Source organism: Balaenoptera borealis (assembly GCF_965194805.1).
Source record: "Balaenoptera borealis genome assembly, chromosome: X".
Taxonomy (NCBI): domain Eukaryota; kingdom Metazoa; phylum Chordata; class Mammalia; order Artiodactyla; family Balaenopteridae; genus Balaenoptera; species Balaenoptera borealis.
Window position 1 is genome coordinate 46,818,678 of NC_138881.1, and position 22,128 is coordinate 46,840,805.

Genomic DNA, 22,128 nt, shown 5'->3' on the forward strand with positions numbered 1-22,128 from the left:
ATCCCCTCTCCTTGCGCACCAGGAAACAAAGAGGCAAGAAAAAGTCTCTTGCCTCTTCGGCAGCTGCAGACTTTTTCCCGGACTCCCTCCCGGCTAGCTGTGGTGCACTAACCCCTTCAGGCTGTGTTCATGCCGCCAGCCCCAGTCCTCTCCCTGGATCCGACCGAAGCCTGAGCCTCAGCTCCCAGCTCCGCCCGCCCCGGCAGGGGAGCAGACAAGCCTCTCAGGCTGGTGAGTGCTGCTCGGCGCCGAGCCTCTGTGCGGGAGTCTCTCCGCTGTGCCCTCCACACCCCTGTGGCTGTGCTCTCCTCCGTGGCTCCGAAGCTTCCCTCCTCTGCTACCCACAGTCTCCGCCCGTGAAGGGGCTTCCTAGTGCGTGGAAACCTTTCCTCCTTCACGGCTCCCTCCCACTGGTGTAGGTCCTGTCCCTATTCTTTTGTCTCTGTTATTTCTTTTTTCTTTTGCCCTACCCAAGTACGTAGGGAGTTTCTTGCCTTTTGGGGGGTCTGACGTTTTCTGCCAGCGTTCAGTGGGTGTTCTGTAGGAGCAGTTCCACGTGTAGATGTATTTCTAATGTATCTGTGGGAAGGAAGGTGATCTCCGTGTCTTATTCTTCCGCCATCTTCTCTACCTCCCCCTTGTTGATAGTTTTATATGCTGTGCACAGAGTTTTTAGCTTGATGTAGTCCCATTTGTTTATTTTTGCTTTAGTTTTCCTTGCATGAGGAGACATATCCAAAAAAATATTGCTAAGACTGATGTCAAAGAGCGTAGGGCCTAGGTTTTCTTCTAGGAGTTTTTATGGTTTCAGGTATTACATTTAACTCTTTAATCCACTGCCATGTAGCTATCTAGTTTTCCCAACACCATTTATTGAAGAGGCTGTCTTCTTCCTCATTGGATATTGTTGTCTCCTTTCTCATAGATAAATTGCTGATATAACTATGGGCTCATTTATGGGCTCTCCATTTGGTTCCATTAATCCACATATCTGTTTTTTGTGCCAGTATCATACTATTTTGATTATTGAAGCTTTATAGTATAGTTTGAAATTAGGGACTGTGATGCCTCCTGTTTTGTTCTTCTTTTTTTAAAAATTTACAATGTTGTGTTAGTTTCAGATGTACGGCAAAGTGATTCATTTATATATATATATACATTATATATATAACTATTATAATATACTATATATAATATAATGTATAGTATATAACTATATGTAACATACATAATATATATAAAAATATGTTCTTTTTCAGATTCTTTCCCCATATAGGTTATTACAGAGTACTGAGTAGAGGTCCCTGTGCTACTCAGTAGATCCTTGTTGATTATGTTTTATATACAGTACTGTGTATATGTTAATCCCAACAACCTAATTTATCCCTCCCCCCCAACCTTTACCCTTTGGTAACCATAAGTTTGTTTTCAAAGTCTGTGAGTCTGTTTCTGTTTTGTAAATAAGTTCATTTGTACCATTTTTTTAGATTCCACGTATAAGCAGTATCACATATTTGTCTTTCTCTGTCTGACTTCACTTATCTCTAGGTCCATCTATATTGCTGCAAATGGCATTATTTCATTCTTTTTTATGGCTGAGTAATATTCCATACTGTGTGTGTGTGTGTGTGTGTGTGTGTGTGTGTGTGTGTATACATATATATATGTATATATATACACTATCTTCTTTATACATTCCTCTGTTGATGGACATTTAGGTTGCTTCCATGTCTTGGCTATTGTAAATAGTGTTGCTATGACCATTGGGCTGCATGTATCTTTTTGAATTAGAGTTTTCATCTTTTCCAGGTATATGCCCAGGAGTGGGATTGCTGGATCATATGGTAGTTCTATTTTTAGTTTTTTAAGGAAAAATCTCCATACTGTTCTCCATGTTCTTTTTTAAGATTGTTTTGGCTATTTGGGGTCTTCTGTGTTTCCATATAAATTTTAGAATAGTTTGTTCTAATTCTGTGGAAAATGTCATTGGTATTTTGATAGCTATTGTACTGAATCTGTAGATTACCTCGGGTAGTATGGTCTTTTTGACAATATTAATTCTATTAATTCTTCCATTCCATAAGCACTGTATATCTTTCTATCTGTTTGTGTCATCTTCAATCTCTTTCATCAAAGTCTTATAATTTTCTGAGTACAGGTCTTTTACCACCTTGATTAGATTTATTCCCGGGTATTTTAATCTTTTTGATGTGATTGTTTATTGGGAGTTTTTGATTACAGATTCAATTTTATTACTGGTAATTGGTCTGTTCATATCTTCTATTTCTTCCTGATTCAGTCTTGAGAGATTGTACATGTCTAGGAATTTATACACTTCTTCTAGGTTGTCCATTTTATTTATTTATTTAAAAAAATTTTATTGTATATTGGAGTATAGTTGATTAACAATGCTGTGTTAGTTTCCGGTATACAGCAAAGTGATTCAGTTATACATATACATGTATCTATTCTTTTTCAAATTCTTTTCCCATTTAGGTTATTACAGAGTATTGAGCAGAGTTCCCTGTGCTATACAGTAGGTCCTTGTTGGTTATCCATTTAAAATATAGCAGTGTGTACATGTCAATCCCAAACTCCCAATCTAACCCTCCCCCGCCAGCCTTCCCCCCTGGTATAGGTTGTCCATTTTATTGGTACATAATTGTCCACAGGAATCGCTTATGATCTTTTGCATTTCTGTGGTGTTGGTTGTAACCTCTCTTTTTTCCTTTCTGATTTTATTGATTTGGGCCCTCTCTCTTTTTTTCTTGATGAGTCTGGCTAAAGATTTACCAACTTTATCATTTCAAAGAATAAGGTCGTAGTTCATTGAACTTTTCTGTTTTTTTTTTTTTTTTTTAGTCTTCATGGCATTTATTTCTGTTCTGATCTATATTATTTCTTTTTTTTTTGACATTTAACCATAAATATTATTTCTCAATTGAGTTTTTGGTAGGTATTAAATGACAGTAATTACACATATAAATAGTACAATAAGACTCTTTTTTAAGGTAAGCCAAAAATTGGGAAAGACACAGATTGAGGCTTTTTGTTCCATAGAGGAGGTAGGGGGAAAGGATGCACATAGAGGGTTTTCTGGTGTGTGTACTAAAATACATATACATAACAAAGTTTACAGTTTTATCATTTTAAAGTATGCAGTTCAGTGGCACTGAGTATATTCACACTGTTTTACAACTATCACCACTATCTAGTTCCAGAGCTTTTTCATCACCCTAGTGGAAACCTCATACCCATTAAGTAGTTACTCTCTATTCCCCCTTCCTACCAGCCCCTGTCAATCACTAATCTACTTTTTGTCTCTGTGAACTTGCCTATTCTGGTTATTTCATTTAATTGGAATCATATCATATGTGGCCTTTGTGTCAGGCTTCTTTGAGTCTAGAATAATCTTTCTGAGATTTATCCATGTCCTAGCATCTGTCAGTACTTCATTGCTTTTTATGGCTGAATGATATTTCATTATATGTTTAGACACATTTAACTTATCTGTTCATCCACTCATGGACATTTAGGTTGTTTCTACCTTTTGGCTATTGTGAATAGATCTGATATGAACATTTGTGTACAAGTTTTTATGTGAACACCTACATACAGTTATTTTGGGTATACACATAAGAGTTGAATATGCTGGGTCATTTGGTAATTTTATTTTAAGCTTATTTAGGAACCATCAAACTGTTTTTCACAGTGGCCACATCATTTAACATTCCCAGCAACAATTTCTAAGGGTTCCAATTTCTCCACATTCACCAACACTCTTTATTTAATTTTTTTTTTTTTGCCATCCCAGTAGGTACAAAGTGGTATCTCATACTCATTGTCATTTTGATTGTGGTTTGTTTTGCCTTTCCCTTTGCATAATGACTAATGATGTTAAGTATCTTTTTATGAGCTTGTTGGCCATTTTTAACATTTAATTAATTAATTAATTAATTAAATAATTTTTGGCTGCATTTGGTCTTCGTTGCTGTGCATAGGCTTTCTCTAGTTGCGGCGACTGGGGGCTACTCTCCGTTGTGGGGTGTGGGCTTCTCATTGCGGTGGTGTTTCTCGTTGCAGAACATGGACCCTAGGTGCGCGGGCTTCAGTAGTTGTGGCTTGCTGGCTCAGTAGTTGTGGCTTGTGGGCGCTAGAGCACAGGATCAGTAGTGTGGTGCCCGGGCTTAGTTGCTCCGTGGAATGTGGGATCTTCCTGGACCAGGGCTTGAACCCTGCATTGTCAGGTGGATTCTTAACCACTGTGCCACCAGGGAAGTCCCTGGCCACTTTTCAATTAAGTTGTTTGGCCTTTTTTTTTTTTTTATCTTCCCCCTATTCTTCTTTTTCTTTTTAAACATCTTTATGGGAGTATAATTGCTTTACAATGGTGTGTTAGTTTCTGCTTTATAACAAAGTGAATCAGTTATACATATACATATGTTCCCATATCTCTTCCCTCTTGCATCTCCCTCCCTCCCACCCTCCCTATCCCACCTCTCTAGGTGGTCACAAAGCACAGAGCTGATCTCCCTGTGCTAAGCAGTTGCTTCCCACTAACTATCTATTTTACGTTTGGTAGTGTATATATGTCCATGCCACTCTCTCACTTTGTCACATCTTACCCTTCCCCCTGCATATCCTCAAGTCCATTCTCTAGTAGGTCTGTGTCTTTATTCCCATTTTGCCAATAGGTTCTTCATGACCTTTTTTTTTTCTTTAGATTCCATATATATGTGTTAGCATACTGTATTTGCTTTTCTCTTTCTGACTTACTTCACTCTGTATGACAGACTCTAACTCCATCCACCTCACTACAAATAACTCCATTTCGTTTCGTTTTATGGCTGAGTAATATTCCATTGTATATATGTGCCACATCTTCTTTCTCCATTCATCCGATGATGGACACATAGGTTGCTTCCATGTCCGGGCTATTGTAAATAGAGCGGCAATGAACATTGTGGTATATGACTCTTTTTGAATTATGGTTTTCTCAGGGTATATGCCCAAGACTGGGATTTCTGGGTCGTATAGTAGTTCTATTTTTAGTTTTTTAAGGAACCTCCATACTGTTCTCCATAGTGGCTGTATCAATTTACATTCCCACCAAGAGTGCAAGAGTGTTCCCTTTTCTCCACACCCTCTCCAGCATTTATGTTTTCTAGATTTTTTGATGATGGCCATTCTGACCGATGTGAGATGATATCTCATTGTAGTCTTGATTTGCATTTCTCTAATGATTAATGATGTTGAGCATTCTTTCATGTGTTTGTTGGCAATCTGTATATCTTCGTTGGAGAAATGTCTATTTAGGTCTTCTGCCTATTTTTGGATTGGGTTGTTTGTTTTTTTGGTATTGAGCTGCATGAACTGCTTGTAAATTTTGGAGATTAATTCTTTGTCAGTGCTTCATTTGCAAATATTTTCTCCCATTCTGAGGGTTGTCTTTTGGTCTTGTTTATGGTTTCCTTTGATGTGCAAAAGCTTTTAAGTTTCATTAGGTCCCATTTGTTTATTTCTGTTTTTATTTCCATTTGTCTAGGAGCTGGGTCAAAAAGGATCTTGCTGTGATTTATGTCATAGAGTGTTCTGCCTATGTTTTCCTCTAACAGTTTGATAGCGTCTGGCCTTACATTTAGGTCTTTAATCCCTTTTGAGTTTATTTCTGTGTATGGTGTTTGGGAGCGTTCTAATTTCATACTTTTACATGTACCTGTCCAGTTATCCCAGCACCACTTATTGAACAGGCTGTCTTTTCTCCACTGTACATGCTTGCCTCCTTTATCAAAGATAAGGTGACCATATGTGCGTGGGTTTATCTCTGGGCTTTCTATTCTGTTCCATTGATCTATGTTTCTGTTTTTGTGCCAGTACCATACTGTCTGGATTACTGTAGCTTTGAAGTATAGTCCGAAGTCAGGGAGCCTGATTCCTCCAGCTCCATTTTTCGTTCTCAAGATTGCTTTGGCTATTCGGGGTCTTTTGTGTTTCCCTACAAATTGTGAAATTTTTTGTTCTAGTTCTGTCAAAAATGGCAGTGGTAGTTTGATAGGGATTGCATTGAATCTGTAGATTGCTTTGGGTAGTAGAGTCATTTTCACAATGTTGATTCTTCCAGTCCAAGAACATGGCATATCTCTCCATCTATTTGTATCATCTTTAATTTCTTTCATCAGTGTCTTGTAATTTTCTGCATACAGGTCTTTGATCGCCTCAGGTAGGTTTATTCCTAGATATTTTATTCTTTTTGTTGCAATGGTAAATGGGAGTGTTTTCTTAATTTCACTTTCAGATTTTTCATCATTAGTGTATAGGAATGCAAGAGATTTCTGTGCATCAATTTTGTATCCTGATACTTTACCAAATTCATTGATTAGCTCTAGGAGTTTTCTGGTAGCATCTTTACGAATCTCTATGTAGAGTATCATGTCATCTGAAAACAGTGACAGCTTTACTTCTTCTTTTCCAATTTGGATTCCTTTTATTTCTTTTTCTTCTCTGATTGCTGTGGCTAACACTTTCAAAACTATGTTGAATAATAGTGGTGAGAGTGGGCAACCTTGTCTTGTTCCTGATCTTAGGGGACATGGTTTCAGTTTTTCACCATTGAGGACGATGTTGGCTGTGGGTTTGTCATATATGGCCTTTATTGTGTTGAGGAAAGGTCCCTCTATGCCTACTTTCTGCAGGGCTTTTATCATAAATGGGTGTTGAATTTTGTCGAAAGCTTTCTCTGCATCTATTGAGATGATCATATGGTTTTTCTCCTTCAATTTGTTAATATGATGTATCACGTTGATTGATTTGAGTATATTGAAGAATCCTTGCATTCCTGGAATAAACCCCACTTGATCATGGTGTATGATCCTTTTAATGTGCTGTTGGATTCTGTTTGCTAGTATTTTGTTGAGGACTTTTGCATCTATGTTCATCAGTGATATTGGCCTGTAGTTTTCTTTCTTTGTGACATCTTTGTCTGGGTTTGGTATCAGGGTGATGGTGGCCTCGTAGAATGAGTTGGGGAGTGTTCCTCCCTCTGCAATATCTTGGAAGAGTTTGAGAAGGATGGGTGTTAGCTCTTCTCTAAATGTTTGATAGAATTCGCTTGTGAAGCCATTTGGTCCTGGGCTTTTGTTGGAAGATTTTTAATCACAGTTTAAATTTCAGTGCTTGTGATTGGTCTGGTCATATTTTCTATTTCTTCCTGGTTCAGTCTCAGCAGTTGTGCATTTCTAAGAATCTGTCCATTTCTTCCAGGTTGTCCATTTTATTGGCATAGAGTTGCTTGTAGTAATCTCTCATGATCTTTTGTATGTCTGCAGTGTCATTAGTTACTTCTTCTTTTTCATTTCTAATTCTATTGATTTGAGTTTCTCCCTTTTTTTCTTGATGAGTCTGGCTAATGGTTTATCAATTTTGTTTATCTTCTCAAAGAACCAGCTTTTAGTTTCAGTGATCTTTGCTATTGTTTCCTTCATTTATTTCTAATCTGATCTTTATAATTTCTTTCCTTATGCTAGCTTTGGGGTTTTTTTGTTCTTCTTTCTCTAATTGCTTTAGGTGCAAGGTTAGGTTGTTTATTCGAGATGTTTCCTGTTTCTTGAGGTGGGCTTGTATTGCTATAAACTTCCCTCTTAGAACTGCTTTTGCTGCATCCCGTAGGCTTTGGGTCGTCGTGTCTCCATTGTCATTTGTTTCTATGTATTTTTTGATTTCCCCTTTGATTTCTTCAGTGATCACTTCGTTACTAAGTAGTGTATTGTGTAGCCTCCATGTGTTTGTATTTTTTACAGATCTTTTCCTGTAATTGATATCTAGTCTCATAGCGTTGTGGTCGGAAAAGATACTTGATACGATTTCAATTTTCTTAAATTTACCAAGGCTTGATTTGTGACCCAAGGTATGATCTATCCTGGAGAATGTTCCATGAGCACTTGAGAAAAATGTGTATTCTGTTGTTTTTGGATGGAATGTCCTATAAATATCAATTAAGTCCATCTTGTGTAATGTATCATTTAAAGCTTGTGTTTCCTATTTGTTTTTTAAATAAGTTTATTTGTATCATTTTTTTAGATTCCACATGTAAGTGATATAACATGATATTTGTCTTTCTCTGTCTGACTTAGTGCAGGTAGTATGATAATCTTTAGGTCCGTCCATGTTGCTACAAATGGCATTACTTCATTCTTTTTTATGGCTGAGCAATAGTCCATTGAATAAATATATATGCCACATCTTCTTTATCCATTCAGCTGTCAACGGGCATTTAGGTTGTTTCCATGTCTTGGCTATTGTAGGTGGTGCTGCTGTGAACACTGGGGTGCATGTATCTTTCTGAATTAGAGTTTTCATCTTTTCCAGATATATGCCCAGGAGTGGAATTGCTGGATCCTATGGTATTCTACTTTTAGTTTTTTAAGGAACCTCCATACTGTTCTCTATAGTGGCTGCACCAATTTACATTTCCACCAACAGTGCAGGAGGGTTCCCTTTTCTTCACATCCTCTCCAGCATTTATTATTTGTAGACTTTTTGATGATGACCATTCTGACCAGTGTGCATCTGGAAATGTTTTGCTTTCCCCTTGATATGGAATTCTGGTTGACAATTTTTTTTCATTTAACACTTGAAAAATACTATGCCCCTTCCTCTGACTTCCATGGTTTCTGATGAGCAATCTGTTGTCACCCTACTTGTTTCTCCCCTGTAGGTGAGGTGTCATTTTTCTCTGGCTGCTTTCAAGAGGTTTTCTTTGTTTTTAGTTTTTAGAAGTTGAATTATTTACAAAACAAATAGACTCACAGACATTGAAAACAAACTTACGGTTACCAAAGGGGAAAAGGGTGGGGAGGGATAAATTAGGAGTTTGGGATTAACAGATACGCATACTATATATAAAATAGATAAACCATCAGGACCTATTGTGTAGCACAGGGACTATATTCAACATCTTGTAATGATCTATAATGGAAAAGAATCTGAAATATATATGTGTATAACTGAATCACTTTGCTGTACACCTGAAACTAACAAAACATTGTAAATTAATTATACTCCAATTAAAAAAAAAAGACATTCCCAAATGAAGGAAAACCAAGAAAATATGTTGTTAGCAAACCTACCCTGAAAGAATGGCTATGGGAATTCGTGAAACAAAATGGAGATGATAAAAGAAGAAATCACATAAGGAAGGAAGAAAGAACAGAAAGAGTAAGGATATGGATGAAAATAATAGATTTTCCTTCTCTTGAGTTTTCTAAATTATGTTTACAGGTTGAAGCAAATATTATAACATGTTCCAAAGTGGTTCTCAATATACATAGAGGAAATATTTAAGACAATTATAAACAGGGGAGGGTAAAGGAATGCAAAAGGAGGTAAGATCTCTACACATCACTTGAACTGGTACAGCCAATCTGGAAAACAGCTTGGCAGTTCCTGAAAAAACTAAACATATACCTACCATATGAGCCAGCAATCACATTCTGGAGCATCTATCCGAGAGAAATTAAAATGTATATCCACACAAAAACCTGTACACAGAAATTTATAACAGCTTTATTTGTAGGAGCCAAAAATTGGAAACAACCAAAATGTCTTTCAATAGGTAAATGGCTAAACAAACTCTAGTATATTGATACCACCAAATACCACTCAGAAATACAGAGGAACAAACTACTGATACAGTATGGATGGATTTCAAGAGCATTATGTTGAGGGGGAAAAGGTAATTTCAAAGGTAACACACTACATAATTCCATTTATATAAAATTCTCAAAATAACAAAATTACAGAGATGGAGAACAAATTAGCAGTTGCCAGGGGTTAGGGATGGTGAAGGTGGGCTGTAACTAGGAAGGAGTAGTACAAAGATGATCTTTGTGGTGCTGGAAGAGTTCTGTACCTTGATTGCAGTGGTGGTTCCATGAATCTATACATGTGATAAAACGGCACAGAACTGTACTAATGCCAATTTCCTGGCTTTGGAATTATACTAGAGGTACACTGGGGGAAACTGCATGAAGGGTACATGTACCCTTCTCTGTACTGTCTTTGTAATTTCCTGTGAATCTGTAATTATTTCAAAATAAAAAGTCTTTTAAAATGAAAAAAAAATAAAGCATGTGTTTCCTTATTTATTTTCATTTTGGATGATCTGTCCATTGGTGAAAGTAGGGTGTTAAAGTCCCCTACTATGATTGTGTTACTGTCGATTTTGCCTTTTATGGCTGTTAGTATTTGCCTTATGTATTGAGGTGCTCCTATGTTGGGTGCATAAATGTTTACAATTGTTACATCTTCTTCTTGGATCGATCCCTTGATCATTATATAGTGTCCTTCTTTGTCTCTTGTAATAGTCTTTATTTTAAAGCCTATTTTGTCTGATATGAGTGTTGGTACTTCATCTTTCTTTTGATTTCCATTTGCATGGAATATCTTTTTCCATCCCCTCACTTTCAGTCTGTATGTGTCTCTAGGTCTGAAGTGGGTCTCTTGTAGACAGCACATATATGGGTCTTGTTTTTGTATCCATTCAACCAGACTGTGTGTTTTGGTGGGAGCATTTAATCCATTTACATTTAAGGTAATTATCAATATGTATGTTCCTATGACCATTTTCTTAATTGTTTTGGGTTTGTTATTGTAGGTGTTTTCCTTCTCTTGTGTTTCTTGCCTAGAGAAGTTCCTTTAGCATTTGTTGTAAAGCTGGTTTGGTGGTGCTGAACTCTCTTAGCTTTTGCTTGTCTGTAAAGGTTTTAATTTCTCCATCAAATCTGAATGAGATCCTTGCTGGGTAGAGTAATCTTGGTTGTAGGTTTTGCTCCTTCTTCTCTTTAAGTATATCCTGCCACTCCTTTCTGGCTTGCAGAGTTTCTGCTGAAAGATCAGCTGTTAACCTTATGGGGATTCCCTTGTGTGTTATTTCTTGTTTTTCCCTTGCTGCTTTTATTATGTTTTCTTTATATTTAATTTTTGATAGTTTGATTAACATGTGTCTTAGCGTGTTTCTCCTTGGATTTATCCTGTATGGGACTCTCTGTGCTTCCAGGACTTGATTAACTATTTCCTTTCCCATATTAGGGAAGTTTTCAACTATAATCTTTTCAAATATTTTCTCAGTCCCTTTCTTTTTCTCTTCTTTTTCTGGGACCCCTATAATTTGAATGTTGGTGCCTTTAATGTTGTCCCAGAGGTCTCTGAGACTGTCCTCAGTTCTTTTCATTCTTTTTTCTTTATTCTGCTCTGCAGTAGTTATTTCCACTATTTTATCTTCCAGGTCACTTATCCATTCTTCTGCCTCTGTTATTCTGCTATTGATCCCGTCTAGATTATTTTTAATTTCATTTATTGTGTTTTTCATCGTTGCTTGGTTCCTCTTTAATTCTTCTAGGTCCTTGTTAAATGTTTCTTGCATTTTGTCTATTCTATTTCCAAGATTTTGGATCATCTTTACTATCATTATTTTGAATTATTTGTCAGGTAGACTGCCTATTTCCTCTTCATTTGTTAGGTCTGATGTGTTTTTACCTTGCTCCATCATCTGCTGTGTGTTTTTCTGTCTTCTCATTTTGCTTATCTTACTGTGTTTGGGGTCTCGTTTTCTCAGGCTGCAGGTTCGTAGTTCCTGTTGTTTTTGGTATCTGTCCCCAGTGGCTGAGGTTGGTTCAGTGGGTTGTGTAGGCTTTCTGGTGGAGGGGAGTAGTGCCTGTGCTCTGGTGGATGAGGCTGGATCTTGTCTTTCTGGTGGGCAGGTCCATGTCTGGTGGTGTGTTTTGGGGTGTCTGTGGCCTTATTATGATTTTAGGCAGCCTCTCTGCTAATGGATGGGGCTGTGTTCCTGTCCTGCTAGTTGTTTGGCATAGGGTGTCCAGCACTGTAGCTTGCTGGTCGTGAGTGAAGCTGGGTCTTGGTGTTGAGATGGAGATCTCTGGGAGATTTTTGCTGTTTGGTATTACGTGGAGCTGGGAGGTCTCTTGTGGACCAGTGTCCTGAAGTTGGTTCTCCCACCTCAGAGGCACAGCCCTGATGCCTGGCTGGAGCACCAAGAGCCTTTCATCTACACGGCTCAGAATAAAAGGGAGAAAATATAGAAAGAAAGAAAGAGGATAAAATCAAATAAAATAAAGTAAGATAAAATAAAGTTATTAAAATAAAAAATAATTATTAAGAAAAAAAATTTTTTAAGTAAAAACAAAAAAATAAACGGACGGACAGAACCCTGGGTCAAATGGTGAAAGCAAAGCTATACAGACAAAATCTCACACAGAAGCATACAGATACACACTCAGAAAAAGAGGAAAAGGGGAAAAAATAATATATCTTGCTCCCAGAGTCCACCTCCTCAATTTGGGATGATTCGTTGTCTATTCAGATATTCAACAGATGCAGGTACATCAAGTTGTTTGTGGACCTTTAATCCACTGCTTCTGAGGCTGCTGGGAGAAATTTCCCTTCCTCTTCTTTGTTCGCACAGCTCCCGGGGTTCAGCTTTGGATTTGGACCCGCCTCTGCGTGTAGGTCGACTGAGGGCATCTGTTCTTCGCTCACATAGGACGGGGTTAAAGGAGCAGCTGCTTTGGGGGCTCTAGCTCACTCCGGCTGGGGGGAGGGAGGGGTACGGATGCGGGGCGAGCCTCCAGCGGCAGAGGCTGGCGTGACGTTGCAGCAGCCTGAGGCACACCGTGTGTTCTCCCGGGGAAGTTGTCCCTGGATCACGGGACCCTGGCAGTGGCAGGCTGCACAGGCTCCCGGGAGGGGTGGTGTGGATAGTGACCTGTGCTTGCACACAGGCTTCTTGGTGGCGGCAGCAGCAGCCTTAGCGTCTCATGCCCGTCTCTGGGTTCCACGCTGATAGCCATGGCTCGCACCCGTCTCTGGAGCTCGTTTAGGCGGCGCTCTGAATCCCCTCTCCTCACGCACCAGGAAACAAAGAGGCAGGAAAAAGTCTCTCGCCTGTTCGGCAGCTCCAGACCTTTTTCCAGACTCCCTCCCGGCTAGCCGTGGTGCACTAACCCCTTCAGGCTGTGTTCACGCTGCCAACCCCAGTCCTCTCCCTGCGATCCGACCGAAGCCCGAGCCTCAGCTCCCAGCCCCCATCTGCCCCGGCGGGTGAGCAGACAAGCCTCTCAGGCTGGTGAGTGCTGGTCAGCACCAGTCCTCTGTGCGGGAATCTCTCCGCTTTGCCCTCCACACCCCTGTGGCTGCGCTCTCTTCCGTGGCTCCGAAGCTTCCCCCCTCTGCCACTCGCAGTCTCCGCCCGCGAAGGGGTTTCCTAGTGTGTGGAAACCTTTCCTCCTTCACAGCTCCCTCCTGCTGGTGCAGGTCCCATCCCTATTCTTTTGTGTCTGTTTTTTCTTTTTTCTTTTGCCCTACCCAGGTACGTGGGGAGTTTCTTGCCTTTCGGGAGGTCTGACATCTTCTGCCAGCGTTCAGTGGATGTTCTATAGGAGCAGTTCCACGTGTAGATGTATTTCTGACGTATGTGTGGGGAGGAAGGTGATCTCTACGTCTTACACTTCCGCCATCTTCTCTCTCCGATCTATATTATTTCTTTCCTTCTTTTACCTTTGGGATTTTTTCTCTTCTTTTTCTACTTTCTTTAGCCGTAAGTTTACGTTAATTGAGATTTTTCTTGTTTCTTGAGGTTAGCTTGCATCACTATAAATTCCCCTCTTAAAACTGCTTTTGCTGCATCCCACCATAGATTCTGGATCATTGTGTTTCTATTTGCATTTTTAAAAATAATTTGTTTTATTTATTTATTTATGGCTGTGTTGGGTCTTCGTTTCTGTGTGAGGGTTTTCTCTACTTGTGGCAAGCGGGGGCCACTCTTCATCACAGTGCACGGGCCTCTCACTATCGCAGCCTCCCTTGTTGCGGAGCACAGGCTCCAGACGTGCAGGCTCAGTAATTGTGGCTCATGGGCCCAGTTCCTCCATGGCACGTGGGATCTTCCCAGACCAGGGTTCGAACCCATGTCCCCTGCATTGGCAGGCAGATTCTCAACCACTGCACCACCAGGGAAGCCCTCTATTTGCATTTGTCCCCTAGTATTATTTGATTTCCTCAGTGACTCATTGGTTGTTTAGTAGCATATTGTTTAGCCTCCATGTGTTTGGGGTTTTTTGCAGGTTTTTTTTCCTTGTAGTTGATTTCTAGTTTCATATTGTTGTAGTTGGAAACAATGCTTGATATGACTTCAATCTTCTTAAATTTACTATGACTTTTTTTGTGGCCCAGCATGTGATCTATCCTGGAGAATTTTCCATGTGCACTTGAAAAGAATGTGTATTCTGCTACTTTTGGATGGAACTTTTATATATCTACTAAGTCCATTTGACTAATGTGTCATTTAAGGCCAGTGTTTCATTGATTTTCTGTCTGGATGATCTGTCCATTGATGTAAGTGGGGTGTTAAAGTCCCCTAATATTACTGTGGTACTGTCAACTTCTCCCTTTATGGCTGTTAGCATTTGCCTTATGTATTTAGTTGCTCCTATGTTGGCTGCATACATATTAATAATTTTTATATCTTCTTGGATTGACCCTTTGATCATTATGTAATGTCTTTCTTTGTCTCTAGTCCTGGAACTAGTGTTGGAAGGCTAATGGGTGGGGCTGGGACCCAGAGTGTCCAGGGCCTGGTGTTCACCCAGTAGCAGATGAGGCCAAGTCCTGGGGCTAGTGCCGGCCCACTTGTGGGTGGAGCCAGGTCCCAGTGTGTTGGAGTTGATGTTGGCCTGCAGGTGGATGGTTCTGGGTCCTGGTGTGGCTGGGAGCTCAGTACAGCAGCCAGCCTACTGGTGGGTGGGTCCATATACCTGCCCAGCTAGCTGTCTGGCCTGGAATGTCCCAGGACTGGTGCTGATTGGCTGGTGGGTGGGGCCAGTTCAAGGCAGTAATAAACTAAAGAGAAGGTTCCAACATGGCGCTTACCAGCACCAATATACCCGTGATAGGATGAGCTCCAAGAAATGGCCACTGCCAGCTTGATGTCCCCATGATGACTTTCAATTGCCTCCTGCCTCTCTGAGAGGCTCTGCAAATCAGCTCTTGGTTTGACCCAGGTTCTTTTCAAATTACTGTTTCTTTCCTGGGTCTTGGAGTGTGTGAGATTTTGTGCATAACCTTTAAAAGTGGAGCCTCTATTTTTCACAGCCCTCTGGCTCTCCCAAAAGTAAGTTGCACTGGCCTTCAAAGCCAAATGTTCTGGAGTCTTATCTTTCTAGTCAGTACCCAAGGTTGGGAAGCCCAATGTGGGGCTCAGACCTGTTGCTCTTTGGGGAGACCCTCTACAATTGTAATTATCCTTCCATTTGTTGCTCATCCACCCAAGAATGGGTCTTGAATATACTGCAACTCCACCCCTCCTACCTGTCTCATTGTGGTTCCCTATTTATACCTTCAGCTGTAGAATATCCTTTCTGCTAGTCTTCAGGTCATTATCATGGATAGTTCCTCCATAATAGTTTCAATTTTGTTGTGTCCATGGGAGGAGGTGAGCTCAGGGTCTTCCTACTCCACCATCTTGGCCCTTGACAATTTTTTTTTTCTTGCCCTTGAAAATGTTGTGGCAGAAGGGACTCCATGGCTAGTGATGAAAGATCAGCCTTTATATGTATTATTTCCCCCTATATGTAAAGCATCATTTCTCTCTGGCTGCTTTCAATAATTTTTCTGTCTTTAGACTGACAAGGGCTTAATTTCCAAAATATACAAACAGGTCATACAACTCAATATTAAAAAAACAAACAACCCAATCAAAAAATGGGCAGAAGATCTACATATACATTTCTCCAGGAAGACATACAGATGGCCAAAAGGCACATGAAAACATGCTCAGCATCCCTAATTATTAGAGAAATGCAAATCAAAACTGCAATGAGGTATCACCTCACATCAGTCAGAAGGGCCATCATCAAAAAGTCTACAAATAATAAATGCTGCAGAGGGTGTGGAGAAAAGAGAACCCTCCTACACTGTTGATGGGAATGTAAATGGGTGCAGCCACCATGGAGAACAGTACTGAGGTTCTTTAAAAAACTAAAAATATCAACGTGATACACCATATTAACAAATTGAAGGAGAAAAACCATATGATCATCTCAATCGATGCAGAGAAAGCTTTTGACAAAATTCAACACCCATTTATGATAAAAACCCTGCAGAAAGTAGGCATAGAGGGAACCTTCCTCAACATAATAAAGGCCATGTATGACAAACCCACAGCCAACATCGTCCTCAATGGTGAAAAACTGAAACCATTTCCACTAAGATCAGGAACAAGACAAGGTTGCCCACTCTTACCACTATTATTCAACATAGTTTTGGAAGTGTTAGCCACAGCAATCAGAGAAGAAAAAGAAATAAAAGGAATCCAAATCGGAAAAGAAGAAGTAAAGCTGTCACAGTTTGCAGATGACATGATACTCTACATAGATATTCCTAAAGATGCTACCAGAAAACTACTAGAGCTAATCAATGAATTTGGTAAAGTAGCAGGATATAAAATTAATGCACAGAAATCTCTTGCATTCCTATACACTAATGATGAAAAATCTGAAAGTGAAATTAAGAAAACACTCTCATTTACCATTGCAACAAAAAGAATAAAATATCTAGGAATAAACCTACCTAAGGAGACAAAAGACCTGTATGCAGAAAATTATAAGACACTGATGAGAGAAATTAAAGATGATATAAATATATGGAGAGATATACCATGTTCTTGGATTGGAAGAATCAACATTGTGAAAATGACTCTACTACCCAAAGCAATCTACAGATTCATTGCAATCCCTATCAAACTACCACTGGCATTTTTGACAGAACTAGAACAAAAAATTTCACAATTTGTATGGAAACACAAAAGACCCCGAATAGTCAAAGCAATCTTGAGAACAAAAAATGGAGCTGGAGGAATCAGGCTCCCTGACTTCAGACTATACTACAAAGCTACAGTAATCAAGACAGTATGGTACTGGCACAAAAACAGAAACATAGATCAATGGAACAGGATAGAAAGCCCAGAGATAAACCCACGCACATATGGTCACCTTATCTTTGATAAAGGAGGCAAGAATATACAGTGGAGAAAAGACAGCCTCTTCAATAAGTGGTGCTGGGAAAACTGGACAGCTACATGTAAAAGAATGAAATTAGAACACTCCCTAACACCATACACAAAAATAAACTCAAAATGGATTAAAGACCTAAATGTAAGGCCAGACGCTATCAAACTCTTAGAGGAAAACATAGGCAGAACACTATGACATAAATCACAGCAAGATCCTTTTTGACCCAGCTCCTAGACAAATGGAAATAAAAACAGAAATAAACAAATGAGACCTAATGAAACTTGAAAGCTTTTGCACACCAAAGGAAACCATAAACAAGACCAAAAGACAACCCTCAGAATGGGAGAAAATATTTGCAAATGAAGCACGGACAAAGGATTAATCTCCAAAATTTACAAGCAGCTCATGCAGCTCAATATCAAAAAAACAAACAACCCAATCCAAAAATGGGCAGAAGACCTAAATAGACATTTCTCCAACGAAGATATACAGATTGCCAACAAACACATGAAAGAATGCTCAACATCATTAATCATTAGAGAAATGCAAATCAAAACTACAATGAGATATCATCTCACACCAGTCAGAATGGCCATCATCAAAAAATCTAGAAACAATAAATGCTGGAGAGGGTATGGAGAAAAGGGAACACTCTTGCACTCTTGGTGGGAATGTAAATTGATACAGCCACTATGGAGAACAGTATGGAGGTTCCTTAAAAAACTAAAAATAGAGCTAACATACGACCCAGCAATCCCACTACTGGGCATATACCCTGAGAAAACCATAATTCAAAAAGTCATGTACCACAATGTTCAGTGTAGCTCTATTTACAATAGCCAGGACATGGAAGCAACCTAAGTGTCCATCATGAGATGAATGGATAAAGAAGATGTGTCACATATATACAATGGAATATTACTTAGCCATAAAGGGAAACGAAATTGAGATATTTGTAGTGAGGTGGATGGACTTAGAGTCTGTCATACACAGTGAAGTAAGTCTGAAAGAGAAAAACAAATACTGTATGCTAACAGATATATATGGAATCTATGGGAAAAAAAAAAGTCATGAAGAACCTAGGGGTAAGATGAGAATAAAGACACAGACCTACTAGAGAATGGACTTGAGGTTATGGGGAGGGGGAAAGGTAAGCTGTGACAAAGTGAGAGAGTGGCATGGACATATATACACTACCAAACATAAAATAGATAGCTAGTGGGAAGCAGCCGCATAGCACAGGGAGATCAACTTGGTGCTTTGTGACCACCTAAAGGGGTGGGATAGGGAGGGTGGGAGGGAGGGAGACACAAGAGGGAAGAGATACGGGAACATATGTATATGTATAACATTCACTTTGTTATAAAGCAGAAACTAACACACCATTAAAAAAACAAACAAACAAACAAAACCTAAAAATAGAGTTGCCATATGATCCAGCAATCCCACTCCTCAGCTTATATCTGGAAAAGACGAAAACTCCAATTTAAAAAGATACATGCACCCCAATGGTCATAGCAGCACTATTTACAATAGCCAAGATACGGAAGCAACCTAAGTATCTACTGACAGATGAATGGATAAAGTAGATGTGAGATACATACACACACACACACACACACACACACACACACAGAGGAATACTACTCAGCCATAAAAAAGAATGAAATTCTGCAATTTGCAGCAACATGGATGGACCTAGAGAATATTATGCTTAGTAAAATAAGTCAGACAGAGAAAGACAAATATCATATGATATCACTTATATGTGGAATCTAAAAAATGATGCAAATGAACTTATTTACAAAACAGAAACAGACTCACAGACATAGAAAACAAGTTTATGGTTACCAAAGGGGAAAGGGGGGGGATAAATTAGGAGTTTTGGATTAACAGATACACAGTACTATATATAAAATAGATAACTAACAAGGACCTACTGTATAGCACAGGGAACTATATTCAATATCTTGTAATAACCTATAATATAAAAGAATATATATATATGTATATGTATAACTGAACCATATTGCTGTACACCTGAAACTAACACACATTATAAATCAAGTATACTTCAGTAAAAAAATATTTCTTCTGTCCTTAGATTTCAAAGGTTTGACTGTAATGTATCTTGTCATGATTTTATACTATTTACAATTCACTCAGCTTCTTGAATCTGTGGGCTTATGTTTCTGCCAAATTTGGGAATATTTATTTAAGTTATTAAATATAAATATTATGTATTATTTCTTTGAGTACTTTTGCAGCCTTACCCTCTTTCGCCTCTCCTTCTGAGACTCTGATTGGCACAAATATTAGATCTTTTGTTATAGTTCCACTGATCCCTGTTCATTTTTCAGTCTATTTTCTCTTTGTTATTCAGATTAGTTAATTTCTATTGTTCTTTCTCCAAGTTCACTGATTATTTTCTCTGTTGTCTCCAATCTGCAGTTTAACCCATCTTTTGTGTATTTTATTTCAGTTATTGTATCTTTTAGTTCTTAATTTCCATTTGTTCTTTTGTATATTATATCTCTTTGCTAAGACTTTCTATTTTTAATTTGTATCAAGAATGATCAGCGAATTCCCTGGTGGTCCAGTGGTTAGGACTTGGCGCTTTCACAGAACAAGCCACACAGCACGGCCCAAAAAAGGAATGTTTAGAATTGTTTGTCAAAGTATTTCTCTCTCATGGCTGCTTTGAGATCCTTATCAGGTAATTCAGTCATTTGTGTTACAGTGATTTGATTTTCTATGGATAACACAAATCTATTGATTTTCTTTCCTCAGTCAGTTTGAGATCTCAGTTTGATATCTTTCTGGTTCTTGGTATGATGAGGGATTTTCAATTCAAACATTAATATGTCAGGTATTATTTTATGAGACTCTGGATCTCATTTAAATTTTGTGTTTTAGCAGGTCTTTTCTGACACCACTCTGGTGGGTGAAGGAGGATGCTGTCTCGTTACTGCCAAGTGGGAGTAGAAGTCCTAACTCCCCATGTGCCCTTGTCTGACACTTCCACAGCAGGAGCAGGTGGCATACCTTCTTACAGTCTGGCAATGGTAGAAGTCTAGGTTCTTCATTTGGCCTTTGCTGGTAGGGGTATGAGTGGGCTACAGTTTTTCTCTAGTGTTTGGCTGGAATAGAGTAGTTATTATCTAAAAGATTTCTGTATTACTAGGTTGTTCCTTCTGCGTACTTTGGCTAGAGAGAGCAGGCTCTTCTTGGTCTGCACCTGTTGGTGTTTCTGGGCTGCCAGCTTGTCCTGCACACAGTCTGGGATATACAAGGCACAAAGAAAACCCAGGGAACTCACTACTGCAGCATTCCTTGGATCCCAAGGCCCTTAGCAAATCTGTCACTTCTGTTCACCTTCTAGGGTATCTTGTGCTTGTTTTATGTATAATATCCTGAGCTTTTAGTTTTATTTAGCAGGAGGAATAGGGAAAAGTATATCTATTCCATCTTCCCAGAAGCAGAAATCTAGTTGGTTCTTTTGAACATGCTAATTTGACCATATCACTCTGCAGCTTAAAACATCTCAATGGCTCCAATTACCTACAGGATCAAATCCCAAAACAAAAACCTCACTGAGGAGGAGAGACTGTGTCAGATACACTTCTACATTCCCAAAGTCCAGCATGGCTCTTATAAGTAAGAGTCACTCTGAATGCCTAAAGTTTAAAGAATTTGGGCTTAAGTTAATGCATTTCCCATACCAGTATTTGTTCTGGTGAATTATGCACTTTCTTAGAGACTATTCCATAGCCAAAAGTATGATGTACTTGCATAGACATTTTTGCCCTGAGTCAAAGCATTGAGAGAACTGTCAAAGCTAGAACCACACGTACCTTCTACAGGCAACCGCCGCCGTATGGCCAGGCGTTCCATTTTCCTCTGTGTCTCTGCCAGACTGAAAAGGACCCCATATACATATTGACGAGCTGACCGGAACAGGAGAGCAGCTGGAGGCAGCTCCATGTTACACTCATCCTCAATACATACAGGGATCTTAATCTCACCCTAATGAGAAAATGGTACAGGAGAAAGGAGAAAATTAGTTACCTCAAGGTTTGGAATTGAGCTGAGAAGAACCAGTAATGAACTGTAGCCTAGCTATTAAATTTTCTACTTGTATTTAGACAGAATTTCACACTAAAAAGAAGTTGTAACAAGCCGAACTGACCATAGGCAGCTTAAAAGCTAAATTCCATTTTTAAAGTCTCTGCTATGACTAACTACAGCTGACTAAGTGGAGAAAATTCATCTTAGACATTTTGCTGAGGGATAGATTTGTATGGTAAGACTGGAGGAAGGGAATAGCTCTGGAGAAGTAGACGGAGAGGTAAAGAACAAGGGCATAATGCCTCTTCTTAGAGTGTGTCCATCCCTAGACCAGAGTCCACAAACATCGTGCATTATCTTCTTCAAAATCTCACAATTACACTTCTCTTCTAGGCCTCATTTACTGCACAGTCCCATCTTTTGCTGGTCTCACTTCACTAGAGACCCTTGATACAATGAGGGGCCCCAGCACACTTGATCTCCTTTCAGATACAATCGTCAGAATTTTCTCTGGTAACTTACAGTCCTATGAAGTGTGAAGTACAGTGTTAAGAGCAGGGAGGTAGGTGTTGATGTGTTCTCTCACCTTAGTGAGGACATGGTAGATATATGGGTACATAAGACCCCTTCGATGTCTGTGTTCAGCAACCCGCAAGACTTCTGGAGCTACTGGAGGTAAGGGCGGAATGGTGATGTCCATATGGTTCCTCGTAGACATAGACAGCAGAGATGGGATGTGGGGCTCACCATCACCCAGGCTGGCATCTGAAACTCCAGCATCGATGGGCTGTACCCAAGACCCTCTGTCACCATTTGGATCCTCCCATCCAGGCTGCTGCTGAAGTGTTTCTGTGATGTGACTAAAAGGTTTTAAAAGATAGTGTAGAAGAGAGAAAGGGGGTTGATAAAGACATTCCAACTCAAGATGTCTGTTCTGATTCCAAGGAATCTTAACAAACCCTCTGGAAGCCAGGATACT

General features: G+C 39.4%; 1 protein-coding gene across 5 annotated transcripts in view; it reads right to left on the minus strand.

Annotated features, from left to right (window-relative positions):
- The window catches only part of FAM120C (family with sequence similarity 120 member C), a 175,759-nt gene that overhangs the window by 99,282 nt on the left and 54,349 nt on the right, over positions 1-22,128 (minus strand). For 3 of the 5 annotated variants that reach the window (XM_082376563.1, XM_082376562.1, XM_082376561.1), the window contains exons 8-9: positions 21,736-22,009; positions 20,936-21,107 (exon numbers count right to left, since the gene is read on the minus strand). In XM_082376563.1, the coding sequence (XP_082232689.1) occupies positions 20,936-21,107; positions 21,736-22,009 (446 nt within the window). Of the gene's footprint in view, positions 1-11,086; positions 12,062-20,935; positions 21,108-21,735; positions 22,010-22,128 lie in introns of those variants that run through there. The other 2 variants (XM_082376564.1, XM_082376565.1) reach the window with 2 other exon arrangements.